The following is a 22998-nucleotide window of genomic DNA, read 5'->3' as shown; positions in this document are numbered from 1 at the left end:
ACCACAGAGTAGTTGAAACCAGAGAGTTAAAAGATTTTATTGCAGAGGCCAGTAGACCAATTTTGCTTGGGTAACAGTACTGAATATGAAAAATGTGTGTATAGAAGGGTGATAAATCACTTTTATTTCAGAAACCAAGTAGATTTATTGATGTGATTTTTCTGTGTAAAAATTCTTTAGGAATGAGATTTTGCATGCTTCATGGTTTGGGTTACTATTTCTGTAAGCAGGCTGTATTTTTAAGTTGATGCTGAAGTAAACCCTAGCTGAACATCACCTTTCAATGGCTAGGAGACCAGTGATTTTGTGATGTCACAGCTACCCTTTGATTGCTAGGAGACAAGTGATTTTGTGATGTCACAGCCTTTTGACTTTGAGGACCTCTGCGATGGTCTAGAGAGTTTCTCTCTGTTGGCCAGCCAAGCAATTTTTGAAGTAGTGGTCAGTAAAATCAGACAAATGAGTAAAGGCTCTGAAGAAAGATTTCTCTGAGATGGCACATATACCTTCAGAAATTCAAGATGGGCCTCCTAAGGATGAATCAACTGATTCAGAAACCTCCATTAGATCTTTGTATGATTATACACTTACTAGGGACTCAGTTTTGAGATCTATGATTGAAGAATATGCTTTTCAGGCTTTGTCTGAGGATCTTGTGATAAAAAGGCCATGCTACAAATATTCTGTATCTGAAACAGATGAGGTGACTAATTTTCTTTCACTCACCTTTCCACAAAAACTTTGGAATATAGTTGAAAGTGATCAGTTTGAATCTATTTGGTGGGATGAGAGAGGCACATGTATAGTGATCCACGAAGAACTCTTTAAGAAAGAAGTCTTGGAAAGAAAGGCACCTTTCAGAATATTTGAAACCAAGAGTATGAAGAGTTTAATTCGACAGCTTAACCTTTATGGATTTAGTAAAAAGCGACAAACTTTTCAAAGATCTGCTTCACTACCTGTCTTTCTGGAAGAAGAAAACAACATCTCTCTTTTGAGTAAGGTATTCCAACATTTTCACTTATTGGCAATATGTAAGATGAAATCATGTGACCTAGAAAGCGCATTTACATATGTAGCTAAAACCGAATTTAAACTTGAGCTAACAAATCGTTAAAAAGTTTTATTTTTTGAAGTTGAGAACAGCTGGATATGTTAAAATATTGGATGTTTGACAAACTTTCCTAGCACTGTGAAACCAGATATAAGTCCTGAAGCAACTTAAAGTGGTATTTACTGTATATATAAAATATATTTTTCATTGAGGATCATATTCTTTCTAACATGTTACCTGTTAAACTACTAATGGAGGTGTTTTATTTGATGCTATTTAGTTGGTTTCATTAAAGGAATACATTTTTATAACTTAGCTTTGCTTGTCAGTTTTACCTTGGTTTATAAAGAAACTAAATAATGTAATCCTTTGATTTTAGTTACAGACCTACTATAATCCAAATTTCAAAAGAGGTCATCCTCAACTTTTATTAAGAGTGCAAAGAAGAGAAAGAAGAGTTGGGATTAATAATGTGTCTCAAATATCTTCATTAGTGCAAGATAACAAGAAGCATGTTAAAGCAAGTGTCAACGAAGATGATCGTAACTCTGAATTTATTCCAGAAATTAGTAGAGAGAGCGCATTTTCAGCCTCCACAAGTTTACCTGTGCCTTTCATACAAAAGCCTCATACCATCCAGATTGTCACTAATACAAATGCCCTATCTCCATGTGACTTACCTAACCACCCATCACCAATATTGGTTAGACAAACAGAACAGATTTTGGTAAATCAACCTGCTGTTTTAAAAAAGTTGAGCATTTTTAATTGGCATTCACATAGCAGCTACACTCAAGTAAATGGCCCCATTGAGGACTTTGCTACTACAACTACATCTACTTCTCAGAACCACATTGTATCCCCATTACAGAGCACTTATTCTGGACTGATGGTGGAGCCTTCTAAATTTCCAGTCAGGCATAGCGATATGTCAGGCCATGACAATCCTTTTCCTAACCTGCAAGAGACAGGCAACTCGTGGTTCTCAGTGCCAACAAGCACTTACACATCTGCTTCCTCTCTTTCAAGTCAACTCATCAACAATCACCATTATATGGAAACCATGCTAATTAAAACTGACCTACCAAATACGTGTCAGATTATGGAGCCTAAGGAAGATTGAACGTTACTTTGGGAGATGTCAACAAATACCTACCATTCCTGTATTTGAACAATAAATTTACATGTTCATCTTCATAGTTTCATTTTCAATTTTTAAACAAAGAAGAGAAAATGAGGCTTTAGTTCATTGGTTTACTATTTTACTGCATGGTATTCCAAACTCTTCAGTTCAAGAAAGCATTCGTTATGCATCCTAGGTAAATGACACCTGATATAATATTTGTAAGCAAGAAAATGAGAAGCAAGGGAAAAGAGGTAATGGATGTAAAGTGATTTCTGAAATCATCCCTGCTGAAATGAAGGGGTGTCTAAATTAGGATGGTATGGGTGAAGAAAGAGATGCAAATAAAATTAGATAAATAAAAATACACAGTATGATCTTCAGCACATTCACATATTATATTCTATTAGTTACTGGTAGAGTCTTAAAGATTAGACAGCAGATTGTTTTCATTATAGAAATTAATTTTGTCCCTGAAAATATAGATATTGTAGTACATCCAAAATCATGATCACAATTATACCATCACTGTGATAGAAAAGATAGCATGATATAATCAGTGACTGGCCCATGGTCAGCACAAGTTATGTACTTTACAAGTGGTATTCTATAGGGTCATTTTTGCGCTGCTGTCCTTAAGCCATGTCTCTATTTCCTGACACCAAGATTCCACCCTATAATTTCAAATGCATGTTTAGATGTTGCTTATCTGTCCCCATAGAGACAGAATAAATTCCTGGTCATTACTGCAGCACATCAGCATGGTTACAAAGTTCTTGGAAGACATGATATCTGTTTTCCTTAGTCATTTCATTATCTTTCTCTTCTGAAGCTACAATCACAAATTATTTTCAGTCATGCTAAGCCCTCGGAGAGGGCAATGACACCACGCTCCAGTACTCTTGCCTGGAAAATCCTATGGTCAGAGGAGCCAGGTAGGCTGCAGTCCATGGGGTCGCTAAGAGTCGGACACGACTCAGCGACTTCACTTTCACTTTTCACTTTCATGCATTGGAGAAGAAAATGGCAACCCACTCCAGTGTTCTTGCCTGGAGAATCCCAAGGATGTGGGGGCCTGTTGGGCTGCCGTCTATGGGGTCGCCTAGAGTCAAACACAACTGAAGTGACTTACCTAACCTTACCTTACCTTATGCTAAGCCCCTTCTAACAACTTTGTCTCAACTATTTCTTGCGGTTGGAAGGAACTACTGTTTGCCCTCCTACGAAGGAGAGTACAGATATCTTCAATGTGTTTTGGGTCTACCCTCTTTATGTATCTTTCACAACAGCTGAAACATAGAGCCTGAAAATGACACATTTTAAGTGCTTACTGAATTATCAATAAAGAAATGTAATAACCAATCAAATGCTCTACACATTACTCAACAACATTCTATAACCTGCACTACTATCATAATTCACCTTTCCTATTGACTGAGAAAATTTTCCAAGTTGATAAATATTTATTTTATTTACATGGATGTAAGAATTCTCAGGAGGCATGTATTCCGATGTTTGGAAGAATATTCCACGTTTTGATGTGACTTTGTGTGTGTGTGTCGTTTTGTTGTGTCAGTCAAAGTCTTTGGCATAGTCAAATAAGAGTAGCTGCTTTCCTGGAGTTCTCTTGCCTTTTGGAGGACCCAACGGGTGTTGACAATTGAATCTCGGGTTCCTCTGCCCTTTATAAATCCAGCTTGAACATCTGGGAGCTCATGGTTCACATTCTGTTGAAGCCTGGCTTGGGGAATTCTGAGCAGTTCTGGGCAAGTGTGTCAGACATGTGCAATTAAGTGGTAGTTTGGACATTCTTTGGATTGCCTTTCTTTGTGGTTGGAATGAAAACTGACCATTTCCAGTCCTCTGGCCACTGCTGAGTCTCCCAAATTTGCTGGCATATGGAGGGCAGCACATTCATATCATCATCTTTTAGAATTTGAAATATCTCAACTGAATTCCATCACCTCCACAAGCTTTGTTTGTCGTTATGCTTCCTAAGTCCCACTAGACTTCACATTCCAGGACATCGGGTCCTCAGGTGAACGATCACACCATCGTGCTTAACTGGGTCATGAAGATCTTTTGTGCACATTTCATCCATGTATTCTTCCCACCTCTTCTTAACAGTTTCTGTTTTGGCTACATCCATACCATTTCTGTCCTTTATTGTGCCCATGATTGCATGACATTTTCCCTTGGTATCTGTGATTTTCTTGAAGAGATCAGTAGACTTTCCAGTTCTATTGATTTGCTTTATTTATTGACATTGATAACTGAGGGTGGTTTTACCTCTCCTTGCAATTCTTTGGGGATCTTCATCCAAATGTGTATAATTTTCTTTTCTTTTCTTTTTATGTGCTATCCAGATTTATTATTATATAAATACAGATTGAGAGGAAGCAGTTAACATTTATTTTCTATTTGAACACATGTTCCAAATTGATTAAAACAATGAATCAAAATATTTTGCATTTTAAAATAAAATAAAAACATTTATAGGTGTTGCAAAATTGTCCTTTAACATGGCTGGCAGGAAGAATGATGAAAACATTCCAGAAATAGTGTCAATAGTTACACAACACTGTGAATGTTCATTTTTCCCTCTAAGGTTTGCTTTATTTTATTTTTTAATTTTACAATATCATATTAGTTTTGCCATATATCAAAATGAATCTTCCACAGGTATACATGTGTTCCCCATCCTGAAACCTCCTCCCTCCTCCATCCCCATACCATCCCTCTGGGTCATCCCAGTGCACCAGCCCCAAGCATCCAGTATTGTGCATGGAACCTGGACTGGTGACTCATTTCATATATGATATTATACATGTTTCAATGCCATTCTCCCAAATCATCCCACCCTCTCCCTCTCCCACAGAGTCCAAAAGACAGTTATATACATCTGTGTCTCTTTTGCTGTCTCCTCTCAGTGAACTCCGGGAATTGGTGGTGGACAGAGAGGCCTGCCATGCTGCAATTCATGGGGTCACAAAGAGTCGGACACGACTGAGTGACTGATCTGATCTGATCTGATACAGGGTTATTGTTTTCTTTTTCTCCTTTTTGTTTAGCTTCGCTCCTCTTCTCAGCTCTTTGTGAGGCCTCGTAACTTTACCATTTTTCATTTCTTTTTCATGTGGATGGTCTTGATCACTTTTTCCTATACGATATCACTAACCTCCATCCATAGGTCTTCAGGCACTCATCTGTCAGATAGAATCCCCTGCATCTATTTATCAATTCCACTGTCTAATCATAAGGGTTTTGATTTTACATGTGTAAAATATATTATTCCCTATTTCTTATAGGGAAATCTTCACCCAGATTTTTATCAAAGAAATACAGAAAACTCTATATGGTATTCAGGATATACATGAAATATAGCTGTTTGATGTTTGCGGTTTAGCTCAGATCTTAATTTCTGAATGACGGGAAATTCTCTTTCATGTGTACAAATCTGGAAAATGTTTCACATGTGAACAATTGAGAATTTATATTTCATATGAGAACATTTCTCCCCAGATTGTCAAATGGGAAATACACAGAATTCCGAATCTCATATCAGAATACCTTCCAAACATTCTTGATGAAAAGATAGAGAATTTCAGAGCCCAAGCATGAAAATCTGTGGGAAAATTCTATATTTCTTGTAGGAAAATTAACACAGGTTTTTCAAATGTGAAATAGACAGTATTCAATATTTCATGAAGGAAAGACCTCACAAATATTTTCAAATGACAAATATGAAAAAATTCATGTTTCATGTGACCATGTGTGGATATGTGAAACAGACATTTTTGTATTTCCTGTCAAAGAATCTGCATCCATATTTTCATAACTCTAATGTAAAAAAATTCCACATTTTCTGCAGAATATTTCGTGTCCGTACATTCATGTATGATGTACAGAGAATTCGTACTTTATGTTGGAAAATCTTTCTCCAGATTTGTATATGTGAATAATGGAGAATTTCATGTTTCACACCCTGAAATCTTTATCTAGGTTTTCATATGTGAAACTGAGAATTTCATCTTTTATGTAGGACTATCTCATTTCAGATGTCTATATTTGAAACAGATAATACTTTCATCAAGAGGCGCCTTAATTATTATATTTCTTCTGTCATTTTGGTGTTGTCACTGGGATAACTAAGGTTATTCATATCTCCCACATAAATTCGGTTTCTAACTTGAGATTCATCTAGATTTTTATTTTTTCATGGTGTTCTCTGCACAGAAGTTAAATAATCAGGACAACAATATATAGCTTTGACTTGTTCCTTTCCCAATTTTGAATTAGTTCATTGTCCCCTGTCCAATTCTAACTGCTGCACCTTTACTAGCATACACGATTCCCAGGAGACATATAAGGTATTCTTGTATTCTTATCTCTAAGAATTTTACAAAATTATGTTTCTTTCTTTCTTTCTTTCTTTTTTTTGGTTTGTGTGTGATCCACAGTGTCCAAGTCATTAGCAGAGACAGTTAAGCAGATATAGATGATTGTATGCTATCTCCTTGCTTATTCTGTGATACAAACATCAATTCATGTGTACCTCTTATAATTAAATAACTAACTACACATTCCTGTTTTGTTTTGTTTTTTTTTCAATTTTATTTTTTGGTCATTGCTGTCGTTTTCTCTCTTTTTTCAAGTAGTCAAGTACCAACTGGTAATTTCCTATGAACTTGCCGTCTTATTATACAATAATTAAATTATGCCCATGGAAGTCTCACCTTTGATATCTACTGAATGGAATTGCGCTTTGAGATCTGAAGTTAGACATTTGTACGCTGGGAAAATGTCAGGAACGTTCAAAAAATAGCTAGAGATATTCAAGTGCTGCCTTTTTGAGCCCAATTTTGCTATTATATTTTATGTGGAAAGTTCTGCATTTCTTCATGCTGATGACAATTCCTCATTAAGAGAAATTTCCAAGGGGGAAAGAAAAAAAGACAACACAATATGCTTGATTGCATATTGAAAGTCAAAGTAGTACCAGTTACGTGTGTACGTAAGCAATGTCCCATCAAACAGATTGATTCATGGCAACTAATGTTTCATGTTTTTCTGTCAAGGAAAAAATAATAATTGAGCTTTCCAGGAAAAACTTAGAAGTTCCAAGAAGGCAGAAATGTAGGCAGATGTGAAATGCAACTCTCTCAATAAATGGATCACAAATAATACTTCTGCAAGGGCAATAGTTCTCCCACAGCATCAAATAGCAGAATGCCCTGCTCACCAGAGTGTCCCATGTGGGTTCCAGACATACCTGAGTGAAAAGGAATTAAGAAGGGATTTAGAGGGATCCTGGGAGAGGACTGTTGTTGACTATGTGGAAATGGCCTGACGGAGCAGGTACAAGTCGTTGTGTAGCAGGGAATACCTTTTGAGAATTCCCAAACTGCCAAAGCGACTGTACTGTGTCACACTCAGGAGGCAGAGATACCTTGGTAGCGCCTCACCTTCCCACCTGTTAACACCTACTATAAGGCAATAGAGAAAGACCAGCAGAAGTACCACTCATGCTCCTGCAAACACAGGCTAGAAAAGGATCCCATTCAGGCAAAACCTCTTCTGCCTATGGCTGCTGGCTCCTATTCATAACTAGCACCACCATGTTTCCAGAATTCCAAGCAGCTGTACCTTAACCTTCTGTGCTCATCATGGCAGACCCCAGTGCACCACAAGTGTCTCAAGTCAGACACATTTGGTGACCACATGTGAGCAAGGATGAAATTTACACCTGAGGCCCAGGGACAGAGCCATTAAGAAAGAGGATTATGAATCTTCCATCCAGTTGTGCATGCTGCAGATTAAATACACAGGATTAATGATGCAGACCCTGTGTCTACGGATTACATCCAAAGCTGAGAAGAGGTCAAAAAAAAAAAAAAAAAAATGCCCAGGCTCAGGCAGCTATAAGAACGCACAGGAATTATAGCAGTTTTGAGTCTGAGGTGCCCTTAGAGATATCCAGAATCCAGTTCTCTCCATCTTTGGAGAACTTCCCAAAGAGGTGTAATTGTCCTCTGGCCCATGTTGAGCACTAGGACACTCACAGATGAGACACAAGGAAATATGTATTATTCTTTTGATGCATTGAATTGTTGTGTTGTTTGTGCACTATTTTTCTCAGTTGTATGCTTCTTTGTTACTACACATTGATTTGATCTTGAAGATTATTTCAACTATATTTTTATTTTTTGTATAGCTATTTCTACTTTTAATTTGGTTTCCTATTTTCTGTGCCTTTAGTTGCTGTTGCATCACTTCATTCTTTAACATGGGTATGCATTTCTATATTAACTGTGGTTTCCTGTTATTCTGTGGGGGCTGTCCTGCTCTTCTTGTCAGATTTGCTTTCTTTATTTTTCAGTTGGCACTCTACTCTGGTGGTGTTTTTTGCCTTGAGATTTACTTGATTGGCTCTCATTATGAATCTGTTGTCTTCTCTGTAGTGTTTATTGCTTGTGGCACCTTTTACTTATTTATTTACCATTTATCTATGTTACTTTTGTAATCTCCTCAATCTATCACTATGGTATTGTAGTTCTCTGGGCATAAGTTGGGCCTGATATTTTCTGCTGTCATCATCTGAGAGGGTAACAGGCAGGAAGGCTGGGGTCTCCAAATGAAGGATTTGGCCTGAAAGTATCAGACATTTTTATCTCTCTTAAGTAGCAGGAGGAAACAAACTAGCAATATTTTTTTTTTTCTGTCTTTATACAAATTTAAAAGGAGGTTTCTCTTAAAATGTTATATTGCCAGAATGACACCTGGTTTCATCTGAAGTTAACTATTCTCAAACCTTGAGATAACCAATGCATTTTTCTTATGGAAATGTTTGTCTTAAACTATGCTAATGTACTATGCTTTTACCCCAAACTCTGTTCTTAAGTCAGTTCCTCCTAATGGCTCAGAACCTACTTGACAAACCAGTATGTCATACTCAGATAGTATTTCCCTAATCTATGTAAATGAATCATTTGTATGGTAATCTATCCTTCTTCAAGACAATCATTTTATGGCCCGGGATGAATCATCTGATGCCAAGATTATCCCAAAATGCATCTTATGTGTGAGGGGGCCTGGTACCACTCTGAGTTTTAAAACATTCCTTTCTTTCATTAACAGACTACTAGTGACTATATAATATCCAGCTGAAGACTAGCAGGAGGGTACTCTTTCTGCCCCATTCTGATGCCTATATGAGAAGTTTTCTCTATCTCATTGATATTTTAATAAAATTTTATTATACAAAGCTCTGAGTGATCCAGCCTTATCTCTGGCCCCAGATTGAATTCCTCTCCTCTGGAGGCCAAGAATCCCAGCTCTTTGCATTCCATTACAACCTTTCACACTGAGACCAGGATCATGGGACACTAGAGAATTCCTGTCTACACTGATTATTAACTGGTGACAGTCTCGTTGAAGGCCTCTTTCTTAATCTCAGATGTACTGCACCCAACTGCCTACACAACCCAGGGCTGATGCCTCACACTACACAACAAGCAAGACAGAAAAACGCAACCAATCTTCAGCAAATAGACTGCCTAATGTCAGACTAATTCTATAGACATCTACAAATGACATGAACAGATATGGTATCACCATTAGAGACGGAAGACTCAACTGCAGATTCAAGAACATAGTTGTCAGTCTCTCCAACTGCAAAGCCCACACTAGACACTCAACTAATTTTATCAACTTGGAGTGGAGACGAGGAGCAATAAGTATTACGCAGAAGTTTGGGAAGAAATGATGAGGGACGCAGTAGGGAAATGTGAAGCCAGAGAAATATGTTGTAGGCAAAGGAATGTGGTAAAAACTCAAAACATAATGAAAGAAAAAGTAGGCAGGCTCCTTGAAAATAACTTGGATGTTGTGGTAGTAAAGGTGATAAAACATTCTAGAAACGGAATGGGGAAAAGACGATAAACATTTCTATAGGGACTAGAAAAATGAATAAGTAACAGACAATCAACAACACACACACACAAAAAGACTTTGGCCTCCTATATGCTAATACACACTGTTGTACAGCAGAAGCCAACACAACACTGGAAAGAAACTATCCTCCAATTTAGAAATAAAGTTTAAAATGAAACACAAGTGTTCAAAGGCACACAAGACCAGACAAAGTAAATTGATACGTATAGTACATTTCACTGAAGCAGAGCAGAATACACATTTTTTCTAAAGTGAAAATAAAATATCTTCAAGATATATCACAAAATGGATCTCAAATCAAGCCTTGATAAATTTGAGATAGTGGTAATGGTATTAATCTTTTTTTTTTTAACCACAATGTTATGATTTACATAGCAGAATTTGCAGGTGAGGACTGTGAGAAACATGAATCCATGTAGATGAATAAATACACCTGTACATGGCCAAGAGATCACTCATGAAATGTGAGAGAAAATGAAAGAAAAATCTTAGAAGAAAATAATATTTAAAACATGATTATCCAAAAGTTATGGAGCATGCTAAAGCAGTAAAAGTGTGAAGTTGATAAATTCTACACATCTCAAGTAATCAACATAACCTACAATCTAAAGCATTTAGAGAAAGAAGAAAAATCAGGCAAAATTCCCCAAAGTGAATAGAAGGGGAAAAAATGATAAAAATCAAAGCAGAAATTTAAAAAAAAGTAATGATAAAAACAATAGCCAAAATCAGTATCACTAAAAAGGGTCTCTTGGAGAGGAGAAGAAAATAGACAAATCATGATACAGACTTATCAAGACAAAGAGGACAACAAATCCATCAATTTGACATGACAAAGGATGACATTATGACTGATATAACAGAAATAACAGTCATAAGGGACTACAGCAAACAACTATAAGTCAATAAAATTTAGAATTTGAGCCATGGACAAATACTAAGAAATTCAGCTAAATTTTTTTTAGCTGAAAAAAAAAAAAAAAAAAAAACAGAAAATATGAACAGAGCAATTACAAGCACTAAGATTGAAACTGTGATGAAAAAATTTCCAGTTGGCAAACTTAAACTCCAGAAAGCTTCACAGGGAAATTTTATGAACCAGTCAGAGAACTGCTGGCACATGCACTTCTGAAACGCTTCCAAAACTCTAGAGTGGAAGGAAAATCCAGAAGTCATCTTACAAGTTCACCATCACCCTGATATCAACCCCAAGATAACACAGAAAAAGAAAGTTAGAGACTAATATCTCATAGATGAACAGAGGCAAACATCCTTACCAAAATATTAGCAAAAAATTCCACCAATACCATAAAAGGATTGGACACCATAATTAAGTGTGGGGTTTATTCAAGATATGGAAACATTCTTCAATAGTTGCATATCAATGTATAGTCAAGGTTTAAAACAATATGATTACCTCAATAGTTGGTGAAAGTTTTTGAAATAATTCAACAAGTGTTTGTGATAGAAGCTCTTCAAAAACTGAACATAGAAAAAACGACCTCAACTTAACAAAGGCACACAGATCAAAAGTACAACAACATATCACCTCACACCATTCCAAATGGCCATCATTTAAAGAAAACACAACAACAGGGGAATGCCCTGTTGGTCCAGTGGCTAAGACACCATGATCCCTATGCAGGGGTCCCAGGTTTGATCCCTGGTCATGGAATTGAATTCCACACAGAGCGATTGAGGTTTGTGGCAACCAAATAAAGAAGTAATAAATATATGTGTGTGCATATTAATGCATTTAAGTGGAATCCAGAAAACAGATGCTGAGTAAACCATTTGGAGTGTAGGAAGAGATGCAGTCATGGAAAACAGACTTGTGGACACAGTGCAGGAAGGACATACCAAGTATGTAGTAGATAGCTATTGCTATGCAGTGCTCTAGTGGAATTGGTTTTGGAGTAGGAGAGGAGGCCCAAGTGGGAGATCGGAGGACTGCTCAAAAGGGAGGCTCACCTGTATTTACTAATAACTGATTTATTTTGCTGGGCAGCAGACACTAACACAACATTGTAAGGAAAGAAAATCAGTCTTTGTCTAATTTGTGCTAGTGACAAGTAAAGCATCACTGCATGTCAATTAAAATGTGTACCCAGGATGGCTTTAGTATGTATAGGCAAAGAAAAAGCAAAAAAAAAAAAAAAAGACAAACTTAAATGCAGAGCTATGTTGGGCAGAATAAATTCAGACTCTATACTTGTGTCCCTTCACTTCCCTAATTTTCCATTGTTTCCAAAAGTAAAGAACGGCTTTCTAAAAGTAAAGTAAACATATATGGTTATATATTTTCATAAACTGATGTCACCGGTTTATGAAACCATGAATCCCCTCGTTTAATTTTATTTTTTAAATTTAATTTTATTTTTTAACTTTACAATATTGTATTGGCTTTGCCATATATCAAAATGAATCCACCACAGGTATACATGTATTCCCCATCCTGAACCCTCCTCCCACCTCCCTCCCCATACCATCCCTCTGGGTCGTCCCAGTGCACCAGCCCCAAGTAATAGCTGACCTTTGACTTTCAAAACTTTGGGAAGTAGGAATTAGTAAACATAAGTTAACAGTGAGGTGCTGCACAAGAATCCCTTATATTGCAGTTCTAGAATGTGTGCTACCTAATGGGAAAAATGCATAGCTCAAAAGTGGAGAATTATGTTTTCTTCATCAAGCCTTTCATTCTAAGAAGGATTTAATCATGAGAAGCGACTTCTCAAGTATCGCAAAAAGACTGCTCTAACGAAGGATAGGAGGATCCAAGTTTTACAGAAATTTTGGTACAATGATCAGGTATGGAGAATGTCTGAATATTATGGTTAACGAAAGAAAAACTGGACACCTCAAGTGAATGGATTTAAATATTTTCTACCTATGGTAGATGCAAGAATCTGGGCTCCTTGAAATAATTCCTTTGATAATCACCTTAACTAGGGCTAGTATCTATTCTTTCTGTCTCAAGTCAGTTCTTCAGGCCACGCCAGCTTCAAGTGCAGTAACTAAGGACTTGATAGTGGGCAAACTGATTTCATCAAGAGTTCCCCCAGGTTTTACGTTTATGGATAGATTCAAGGGCTTATGACTTGATGCCTGCAGCATCATTTGTTTACTGATATGGCTGGCAAATTTCTTGGTTCACAGTGTGCTCTATTCTCTACAACCTCAGAAAGATACTGTCTCTAGAAAGATTCTTACACTCTCAAAGAAGTTGACTGTGGGCTTCTGCCTGAATAGGACATTAGTTCAGTTCAGTTCAATTCAGTCGCTCAGTCATGTCCAACTCTTTGCGACCCCATGAATCGCAGCACGCCAGGCCTCCCTGTCCATCACCATCTCTCACGTTCATCGAGTCGGTGATGCCATCCATCCATCTTATCATCTGTCACCCCATTCTCCTCCTGCCTCCAATCCCTCCCAGCATCAGAGTCAGAGGACCTAAAGTAATGTGAAAATACCTAATACAGGTTTAGTATAAATCCCCAAAAGACAGGAGACTGAAAGCAAACTATAAATCTGAGGAACATGACCCAAAACACTTCAAGATCAAAGAAGGGTTAAAAAAAATATATATATATATATATATATATATATATATATTTAAAATTATGTACCTACACTGATATGTTCAAATAGGCATATAAACACATACTCTGTGTGTGTGTGTGTGTGTGTATGTCATATTTTCAATTGTACCTGAACTTTCTTTGAAATATTCTCAAAAATATGCTTCACATTAAGGCATAAAACAAGTCTTAGTATTTTACATAATACCAAGTATATTCTCTGAAAACCAAGATGTGAAGCTAAAATTTAAAAATGGGATATGTGTTTGCAAATTTGTCAATGTATGAAAAATTATACAAGATATTCCTAAAGAACCAATATTTCAAAGGGTAAGTCACAAGTGAAATTATATAATTCTCTGACATGAATGTAAGTGAAACCACTTTTAGCAAATCATTAGATCCTGCAAAAGGACATACCTGCAGTTATATACCTCCTGCAAAATATATACTGCTACCTGTAGACAGCAAAATTATATACCCAAACTTTCAACATATACATATGCATGTATATGTGTAGCCATATATAAGCTAATGGTTGCCCAGGTAGTATTAGTACTAAGGAACCTGTCTTCTAACATAGAGGTCATAAGACAGGCAGGTTCGATCTGAGTTGGGAAGATCTCCTGGAACTAAGGATGGCAACCCATTCGTACTTTTTCACCTTGAGAATCCCATGCATTGAGGATACATTATGGTGACAGTCTGTGTGATACAGAGTGTCAGACAGGAATGTAGTGACGTAACACATAAAATATCACTTGAACGGGTATGTATGTATGTATTACACTTGTTCCTTTCATATATTACCAATGACATGCTCAACAACAACAACAACAACAAAACAGTTAATTTACTCATTTCATTTCAGTCACAGGCCCGTGTCCGAATCTTTGTCACCCCATGAATCACACCACACCAGGCCTCCCTGTCCATTACTAACTCCTGGAGTTCAGGCAAACATAAGTTCATCGAGACGATGATGCCATCCAGCCATCTCTTCCTCTGTCATTCCCTTCTCCTCCTGATCCAAATCCCTCCCATCACCAGAGATTTTTATGTGTCAACTCTACACGTGAGGTGGCCAAAATACTGGAATTTCAGCTTTAGCATCAGTCTTTCCAAAGAACACCCAAGACTGGTCTCCTTAAGGATGGACTGGTGGGATCTGCTTGCAGTCCAAGGGACTCTCAAGAGTCTCCTCCAACACCACAGTTCAAAAGCATCAATTTTTTGGTACTCAGCTTTCTTCACAGTCCAACTCTCATATCAATATATGACCACTGGAAAAAAACATAGCCTTGACTAGATGGATTTTCGTTGGCAAAGTAATGTCTCTGCTTTTTAAAATGAGATCTAAGTTGGACATAACTTTCCCTCCAAGGAGTAAATGTCTTTTAATTTCATGGCTACAATCACCATCTGCAGTGATTCTGGAGCTCCAAAAATAAAGCCTGACATAGTTTCCACTGTTTCCCCATCTATTTCCCATGATGTGATGGGACCAGATGCCATGATCTTCGTTGCAGAATGTTGTGCTTTAAGCCCAGTTTTTCACTTTCCTGTTTCACTTTCATCAAGAGGCTTGACACTTCCTCTTCATTTTCTGCCATAAGTGTGGTGTTATCTGCATATCTGAGGTTATTGACATTTCTCCTGGCAATCTGGACTCCAGCTTCTGCTTCTTCCAGCCTAGAGTTTCTCATGATGTACTCTGCATTCATGTCAAATAAGCAGGGTGGCAATATACAACCTTGACATCCTCCTCTTTCTATTTGGAACCCACCTGTTGTTCCATGTCCATTTCTAATTGTTGCTTCCTGACTTGCATATAGGTTTCTCCAGAGGCAGGCCAGGTGGTCTGGTATTTCCATCTCTTTCAGAATCTTCCACAGTTTATAGTGATCCACACAATTCAAGCTTTGGCATAGTCAATAAAGCAGAAATAGGTGTTTTTTGGTTTGTTTGTTTTTAATTTTCTGGAACGTTCTTGCTTTTTCAATGATGCAAGATTGTTGGCATTTGGATCTCTGGTTCCTCTGCATTTTCTAAAACTAGTTTGAACATCTGGAAGTTCACGGTTCATGTATTAATGAAACCTGGCTTGGAGAATTTTGAGCATTACTTCACTAGAACGTGAGATGAGTGTAATTGTGTGGTAATCTGAGCATTATTGGGCACTGTGTTTCTTTGGGGTTGGAATGAAAACCGATCTTTTTCAGTCCCATGGCCACTGCTATGTTTTCCAATTTGCTGGCATATTGAGTTCAGCACTTTCACAGCATCATCTTTCAGGATGTGTAATAGCTCAGCTAGAATTCCATAACCTCCACTAGCTTTATTCGGAGTGATTCTTTCTATGGCCCATTTGACTTGACATTCCAGGATGTCTGGCTCTAGGTGAGCGATCACACCATCGTGAATATCTGGGTCTTGAAGATCTATTTTGTACAGTTCTAGTCTGTATTCCTGCCACTTGTCTTAATATTTTCTGAGCCTTTTAGGTCCGTAAAGTTTCTGTCCTCTATAGAACCCATCTTTGCATGAAATGTTCCTTCAGTATCGCTAATTTTCTTGAGGGGATGGTCTTTCCCATTCTTTTGCTTTCCTCTATTTCTTTGCACTGATCGCTGAGGAAGGCTTTCTTATCTCTCCTTGCTACTCTTGAGAACACTGCATTCAGATGCTTATATCACTCCTTTTCTCCTTTCTTTTTCACTTCTCTTCTTTTCACAGCTATTTTTAAGGCCTCCACAGACACCTATTTTGCTGTTTTGCATTTCTTTTCCATGAGGATAGTCGTGATACCTGTCTCCTGTACAATGTCACAAACCTCTGTCCATAGTTCATCATGCACTCTATCCGATCTAGTCCCTTAAATTTATTTCTCACTTCTACTATATAATCATAAAGGATTGGATTTAGGTCATACCTCAAAAAGTTGACTTAAAAGCCAACATTCAGAAAACTAAGATCATGGCATCGGTTTTCATCATTTCATGGGAAATAGATGGGAAAACAGTGGAAACAGAGTCATACTTCATTTGGGGGGGGGGGGAGGGTGCTGCAAAATCACCGCAGATGGTGATTGCAGCCATGAAATTAAAAGACGCTTACTCCTTGGAAGGAAAGTTATGGCCATCCTCGATAGCATATTCAAAAGCAGAAACATTACTTTGCCAACAAAGGACCGTCTAGTCAAAACTGCGGTTTTTCCAGTAGTTATGTATGGATGTGAGAGCTGTGCTGTGAAGAAAGCTTAGCGCCAAAGAATTGACACTTTTGAACTGTGGCATTGGAGAAGACTCCTGAGAGTACCATAGACTGCAAGGAGTCCAATCAGTCCACTCTAAAGGAGATCAGACCTTGGTGTTCTTTGGAAGGAATGATGCTAAAGCTGAAACTCCAGTAATTTGGCCATCTCATTCGAGAGTTGACTCTGGAAACTACTGAAGCTGAGATAAATTGGGGGCACAAAGAAAAGGGGACGACAGAGGATGAGATGGCTGGATGGCATCACTGACTCAATGGATGTGAGTTTGAGTGAACTCTGGGAGTTTTTGATGGACAGGGAGGCCTGGTGTGCTGCAATCCATGGGGTCACAAAGAGTCGGACATGACTGAGCGACTGAACTGAATGCATGGAAAATTAAACAACACATTCTGAAGGGCTCGATGAGGCGAAGAATAACTCACACGGGAAATGGGAACATATTCTAAGGTGATTTAAAATGAAAACCCAATGTAGAAAGTCATCAGATACAGCAGAAGAAGAACCCATATATACTTAAGGTTACATAAAAAGAAAGCTCTTCAATTCTGGGGAGAAGGTAATGCCTTCTTTAAAAGCTGGGAAAAAAATCTAATTTCACAGAAAGAAGAAAGAGGAAATGAACAAATATTAGTATGGTTTTAAGTTAATAGAAAAAGAATACAGAAAATTGAACATGAAACAAAGATAGTAAAAAGAATATTAGGTAAACTAAAAAACGAAAAGAGCAGATTTAGTTACTGAAATGAGAATGAATAAGATGCCATTGCTACTAAACATACTAAAAAAGGAGGAATTTGGGTATTTACAAAAGGAATATCTGTCAATAAAAGTCTCAAACTATGTGAAGCAGTCAAATTGCTAGAATAACAGAGTGACTAAAACAATTTTATATACTGGGGGGGGTGGGAAACGAACAGATTAATAAAAAAAAAGAAGAAGAAGAAGTTGAATTGGTTATCCCATTGTTTGTAAATAAGCCCTTAGGACCAGTTTCTTTTAAACCTGTACTATTCAGGTCGGTAGGTGCCCAATATGCTATTGGAGATGAGTGGAGAAAGAACTCCAGAAAGAATGAAGACATGGAGCCAATGCAAAAACAATACCCAGTTGTGCATGTGACTGGTGACAGAAGCAAGGTCCGATGCATCAAAGAGCAATATTGCATAGAAACCTGGAATATGGGGTCCATGAATGAAGGCAAATTGGAAGTTGTTAAACAGGAGATGGCAAGAGTGATCATCGACATTCTAGGAATCAGCAAATTAAAATGGACTGGAATGGGTGAATGTAACTCAGATGACCATGATATCTACTACTGTGGGCAGGAATCCCTTAGAAGAAATGGAGTAGCCATCATGGTCAACAAAAGAGTCCAAAATGCAGTACTTGGATGCAATCTCAAAAACGACAGAATGATTTCTGTTTGTCCAAGGCAAACCATTCAAAATCACAGTAACCCAAGCCTATGCACCAGCCAGAAATGCTGAAGACGCTGAAGTTGAATGGTTCTATGAAGAACCACAAGACCTTTTAGAACTAACAACCGAAAAGAAATTCTTTTCATTATAAGGGACTGGAATGCAAAAGTAGGAAGTCAAGAAACACCTGTGATAACAGGCAAATTTAGCCTTTAATACAGAATAAAGCAGGGAAAAGGCTATCAGAGTTTGGTTTTCCCTACTTTCTTGAATTTAAGTCTGAATTAGGTAATAAGGAGTTCATGATCTGAGCCACAGTCAGCTCCTGATCTTGTTTTTGCTGACTGTATAGAGCTTCTCCATCTCTGACTGGAAAGAATAGAATCAATTTGATTTTGGTGTTGACCATCTGGTGATGTTCATGTTAGAGTCTTCACTTGTGTTGTTGAAAGAGGGTGTTTGCTATGACCAGTGCATTCTCCTGGCCAAACTCTGTTAGCCTAGAAGTAGTTCTAGATATTTTAATTGCTGTTGTTCATTCATTGAGTCATGTCCAACCCTTTGTGACTGTAGCACAGCAGGCCTCCCTCTCTTTCAGTGTTTCCCATAGTTTGCTCAAACACATGTCCATTGAACTGGTGATGCCCTCCAAACATCTCATCCTCTATCAGCACCTTCTCCTCCTGTCCTCAGTCTTTCCCAGTGTCATGGTGTTTTCCAGAGTTGGTTCTTTGAATTAGTTTAGCAAAATCCTCGACTTTCAGCTTCAGTATGAGTGCTTCAGATGTATATCCAGGGTTGGTTTCCTTGTGGATTGATTGGCGGGATCTGTTTGCAGTTCAAGGGACCCCTAAGAGTTTTCTCCAACATCACTGTTTGAAGGCATCAGTTCTCGAGCTCTCAGCCTTCTTTAGATTCCAATTCTCACACCTTTACATGACTAATGGATAAACGATAGGGGTGTGTGACTGAGGAGACCTTTGTTAATAAGCTCGTCTTTCTTCTTTTTAATACAAGGTCAAGGTTTTTCCATCGTTTTTTCTCCAAGAAGAAAGTGTCTCTTCATTTCATGCCTGCAGTCACCATTCACAGTGATTTTGGAGCCCAAGAAAATTAAGTTAATCACTTATTCCATGTTTTCCCCTTCTATTTGCCAAGTCGTGATGGGACCAGACACCTTGTGTTGTTCATTTGACTATTGAGTTCTCAGCGAGGTTTCTACACTCCTCATTCATCCTTAGCAAGACCCTCTTTAGCTCCTCTTCACTTTCTCTTTTTACAGTGTTTCTATCTGTCTGTCTAAGGTTGTTGAAGTTTATCCCAGAAACATTGATTCTAGTTTATTATCCACCCAGCCTGGCCTTTTGAATAGTATAGTCTGCATATATTTCACATAAGAAGACTGATAATATGCAGTCTTGTCACTCACCTTTCCCAGGTTTATACTGATCAATTTTTCCATGTCTTGTTCCAACTCTTACATCTTGAATGGCATACACATTTCTCATGTGACAGGTTAGAAGGTCCATGATTCCTGTCTCTTTCAAACTGTTCACAGTTTACTGTGATATACACAGTCAATGTCTTTAGTGGAGTCACTGAAGCAGAAGTAAATGATTTTCTGAAAGTCCTGGTTCCCTCTAGGATCCAATGAATGTTTCCAAATTGTTCCCTGGTTCATGTATTGTTTCCAAGTCGAGCTTTCCCCTTGAAAGTTCTTAGTTTATGTACTGTTGTAGAATTTTGAGTTTTACCCAGCTAACATGTGAAAGGAGCAACCGTGCATGCTTGTTTGAACATTCTTTGGCCTTACCTACCTTTGGTGTGAATGAAAACTGTCCTTTTCCAAACTCATGTCCACTGATGAGTTTTGCAAATCTGATGACATATGAACTCAGTGTCCCAGTTTCACCATATCATTAAGAGTCTAGCAGTTTCATGTTAATGACTGCTTAAAATTTTTGCCTAAACCATTTGATTTCTCCTTCATATCTGAATAAGATCCGTGTTGGTGTTGGTTTTGGCTTGTTCATAATTTTGAGAATGTTCTACCATGCTCTACTGGCCTGAAGAGTTTCTATTGAAAGTTCAGCTGCTATCTTTATGGGGATCTGACAGTATATTTATGTCTTTACTCTCGCTGCTCTTAATGTTTGTTTTTTTGTGTTTAAATTTTCAGTGTTTGGTTAAAATATTGTTGTGGGATATTTCACTTTGGGTTCATCCTGTTTGTTGGGACATGCTGTGTTGGGACTCAAGGAGCTATTTCCTTGCCCATTTAATGGAGGTTTTCAACTTTTATCTCTTGAAGAATTTTCTCAAGCACACAAACACCTTTTTTTTTTTTTTTCTTTTTTCCTTTCCTTTCTTTCTTTCTTTTTTTTCTTTTTTCTTTTTTTTTTTTTTTGTGGTCTTTTCCATGTGGATATCCTCACAGTATGGCATTTAATACTGTCTAAGAATTATCAGTGCTTTTAATGTTTTCCTTCTCTAAAAAAATATGTATTTACACACGCCACTGTGTTTTCTTTATTCCCTCCTTTCTCAGTTCGGTTCAGTTCAGTCAGTTGTGTCTGACCCCATGAATCACAGCATTTTAGGCCTCCCTGTCCATCACCAACTCCTGGAGTTCACTCAAACTCATGTCCATCGAGTCAGTGATGCCATCCAGCCATGTCATCCTCTGTTATCACCTACTCCTCCTGCCCCTAATCCCTCCCAGCATCAGAGTCTTTTCCAATGAGTCAACTCTTCGCACGAGGTGGCCAAAGTATTGGAATTTCAGCTTTAGCATCAGTCCTTTCAATGAGCACCCAAGACTGATCTCCTTTAGAATGAACTGGTTGGACCTCATTGCAGTCCAAGGGAGTCTCAAGAGTCATTTGAACACCACAGTTCAAAAACATCGATTTTTTGGTGCTCAGCTTTGTTCACAGCCCAACTCTCACATCCATACATGACCACTTTAAAAACCATAGCCTTGACTAGTCGGACATTTGTTGGCAAAGTAATGTCTCTGCTTTTGAATATGTTATCTAGGTGGTGCACAATTTTCCTTCCAAGGAGTAAGCGTCTTTTAATTTCATGGCTGCAAATCACCAACTGTATTGATTTTGCAGCCCTCCAAAAAATAAAGTCTGACACTGTTTCCACTGTTTCCCCATGTATTTTCCATCTCATTAGAACTGATTATGGATGAAACTGGAACCTATTATACAGAGTGAAGTAAGCCAGAAAGAAAAACACCAATAGAGTATACTAACACATATATATGGAATTTAGAAAGATGGTAACAATAACCCTGTGTACGAGACAGCAAAAGAGACACAGATGTATAGAACAGTCTTTTGGACTCTGTGGGAGAGGGAGTGGGTGGGATGATTTGGGAAAATGGCATTGAAACCTGTATAATATCATGTATGAAACGAGTCGCCAGTCCAGGTTCGATGCATGGTACTGGATGCTTGGGGCTGGTGCACTGGGATGACCCAGAGGGAGGGTAGGGGAGGAAGGAGGGAGGAGGGTTCAGGATGGGGAACTCAGGTATACCTGTGGTGGATTCATTTTGATATTTGGCAAAACTAATACAATATTGTAAAGTTTAAAAAAAAATAAATAAAGCTCAACATTCAGAAAACTGAGAAAAAAAATGTACTTTTTAATGGCTGAGTAATACTCCATTGTGTATATGTACCACAGCTTGCTTATCCATTCATCTGCTGATGGGCATCTAGGTTGCTTCCATGTCCTGGCTATTAGAAACAGTGTTGCTATGAACATTGGGGTACACGTGTCTCTTTCAATTCTGGTTTCCTGGGTGTGTATGCCTAGCAGTGGGATTGCTGGATCATAAGGCAGTTCTATTTCAAGCTTTTTAAGGAATCTCCACACTGTTCTCCACAGTGGCTGTACTAGTTTGCATTCCCACCAACAGTGTAAGGGGGTTCCCTTTTCTCTACACCCTCTCCAGCATTTATTGCTTGTAGACTTTTGGATCACAGCCATTCTGACTGGCATGAAATGGTACCTCATTATGGTTTTGATTTGCATTTTTCGGATAATGAGTGATGTTGAGCATCTTTTCATGTGTTTGTTAGCCATTTGTATGTCTTCTTTGGAGAAATGTCTATTTAGTTCTTTGGCCCATTTTTTGATTGGGCCGTTTGTTTTTCTGGAATTAGCTGTAGGAGTTGCTTGTATATTTTTGAGATTAGTTGTTTGTCAGTTGCTTCATTTGCTATTATTTTCTCCCATTCTGAAGGCTGTCTTTTCACCTTGCTTATAGTTTCCTTTGTTGTGCAGAATATTTTAAGTTTAATTAGGCCCCTCAAAATGGATTAAAGATCTAAACGTAAGACCAGAAACTATAAAACTCCTAGAGGAGAACATAGGCAAAACATTCTCCGACATACATCACAGCAGGATCCTCTATGACCCACCTCCCGGAATATTGGAAATAAAAGCAAAAATAAGCAAATGGGACCTTATTAAACTTAAAAGCTTCATTTGGTTTAGATCGCAGTGGTTTTGGTCCCCTTTCTGCAGGCCACAGCATTTTGGATTCAGTTTGTGGTGGAATCTGATCTTTGTGGGTGGGA

The 22998-nt window shown here is 38.0% G+C and overlaps 1 protein-coding gene across 1 annotated transcript; it reads left to right on the top strand.

Moving 5' to 3' along the window:
• Positions 1-373: 373 nt before the first annotated feature.
• LOC132344684 (heat shock transcription factor, Y-linked-like) lies at positions 374-1057 on the top strand (the record flags this gene model as incomplete). The annotated part of the gene is made up of 1 exon (XM_059884325.1): positions 374-1057. A coding segment is annotated over exon 1 (564 nt), but the record flags the coding sequence as incomplete, so codon positions are not given.
• Between the last annotated feature and the right edge of the window lie 21941 nt (positions 1058-22998).

Source organism: Bos taurus, chromosome Y, assembly GCF_002263795.3.
Source record: "Bos taurus isolate L1 Dominette 01449 registration number 42190680 breed Hereford chromosome Y, ARS-UCD2.0, whole genome shotgun sequence".
NCBI lineage: Eukaryota > Metazoa > Chordata > Mammalia > Artiodactyla > Bovidae > Bos > Bos taurus.
This window is presented reverse-complemented; position numbering and strand designations above follow the sequence as displayed.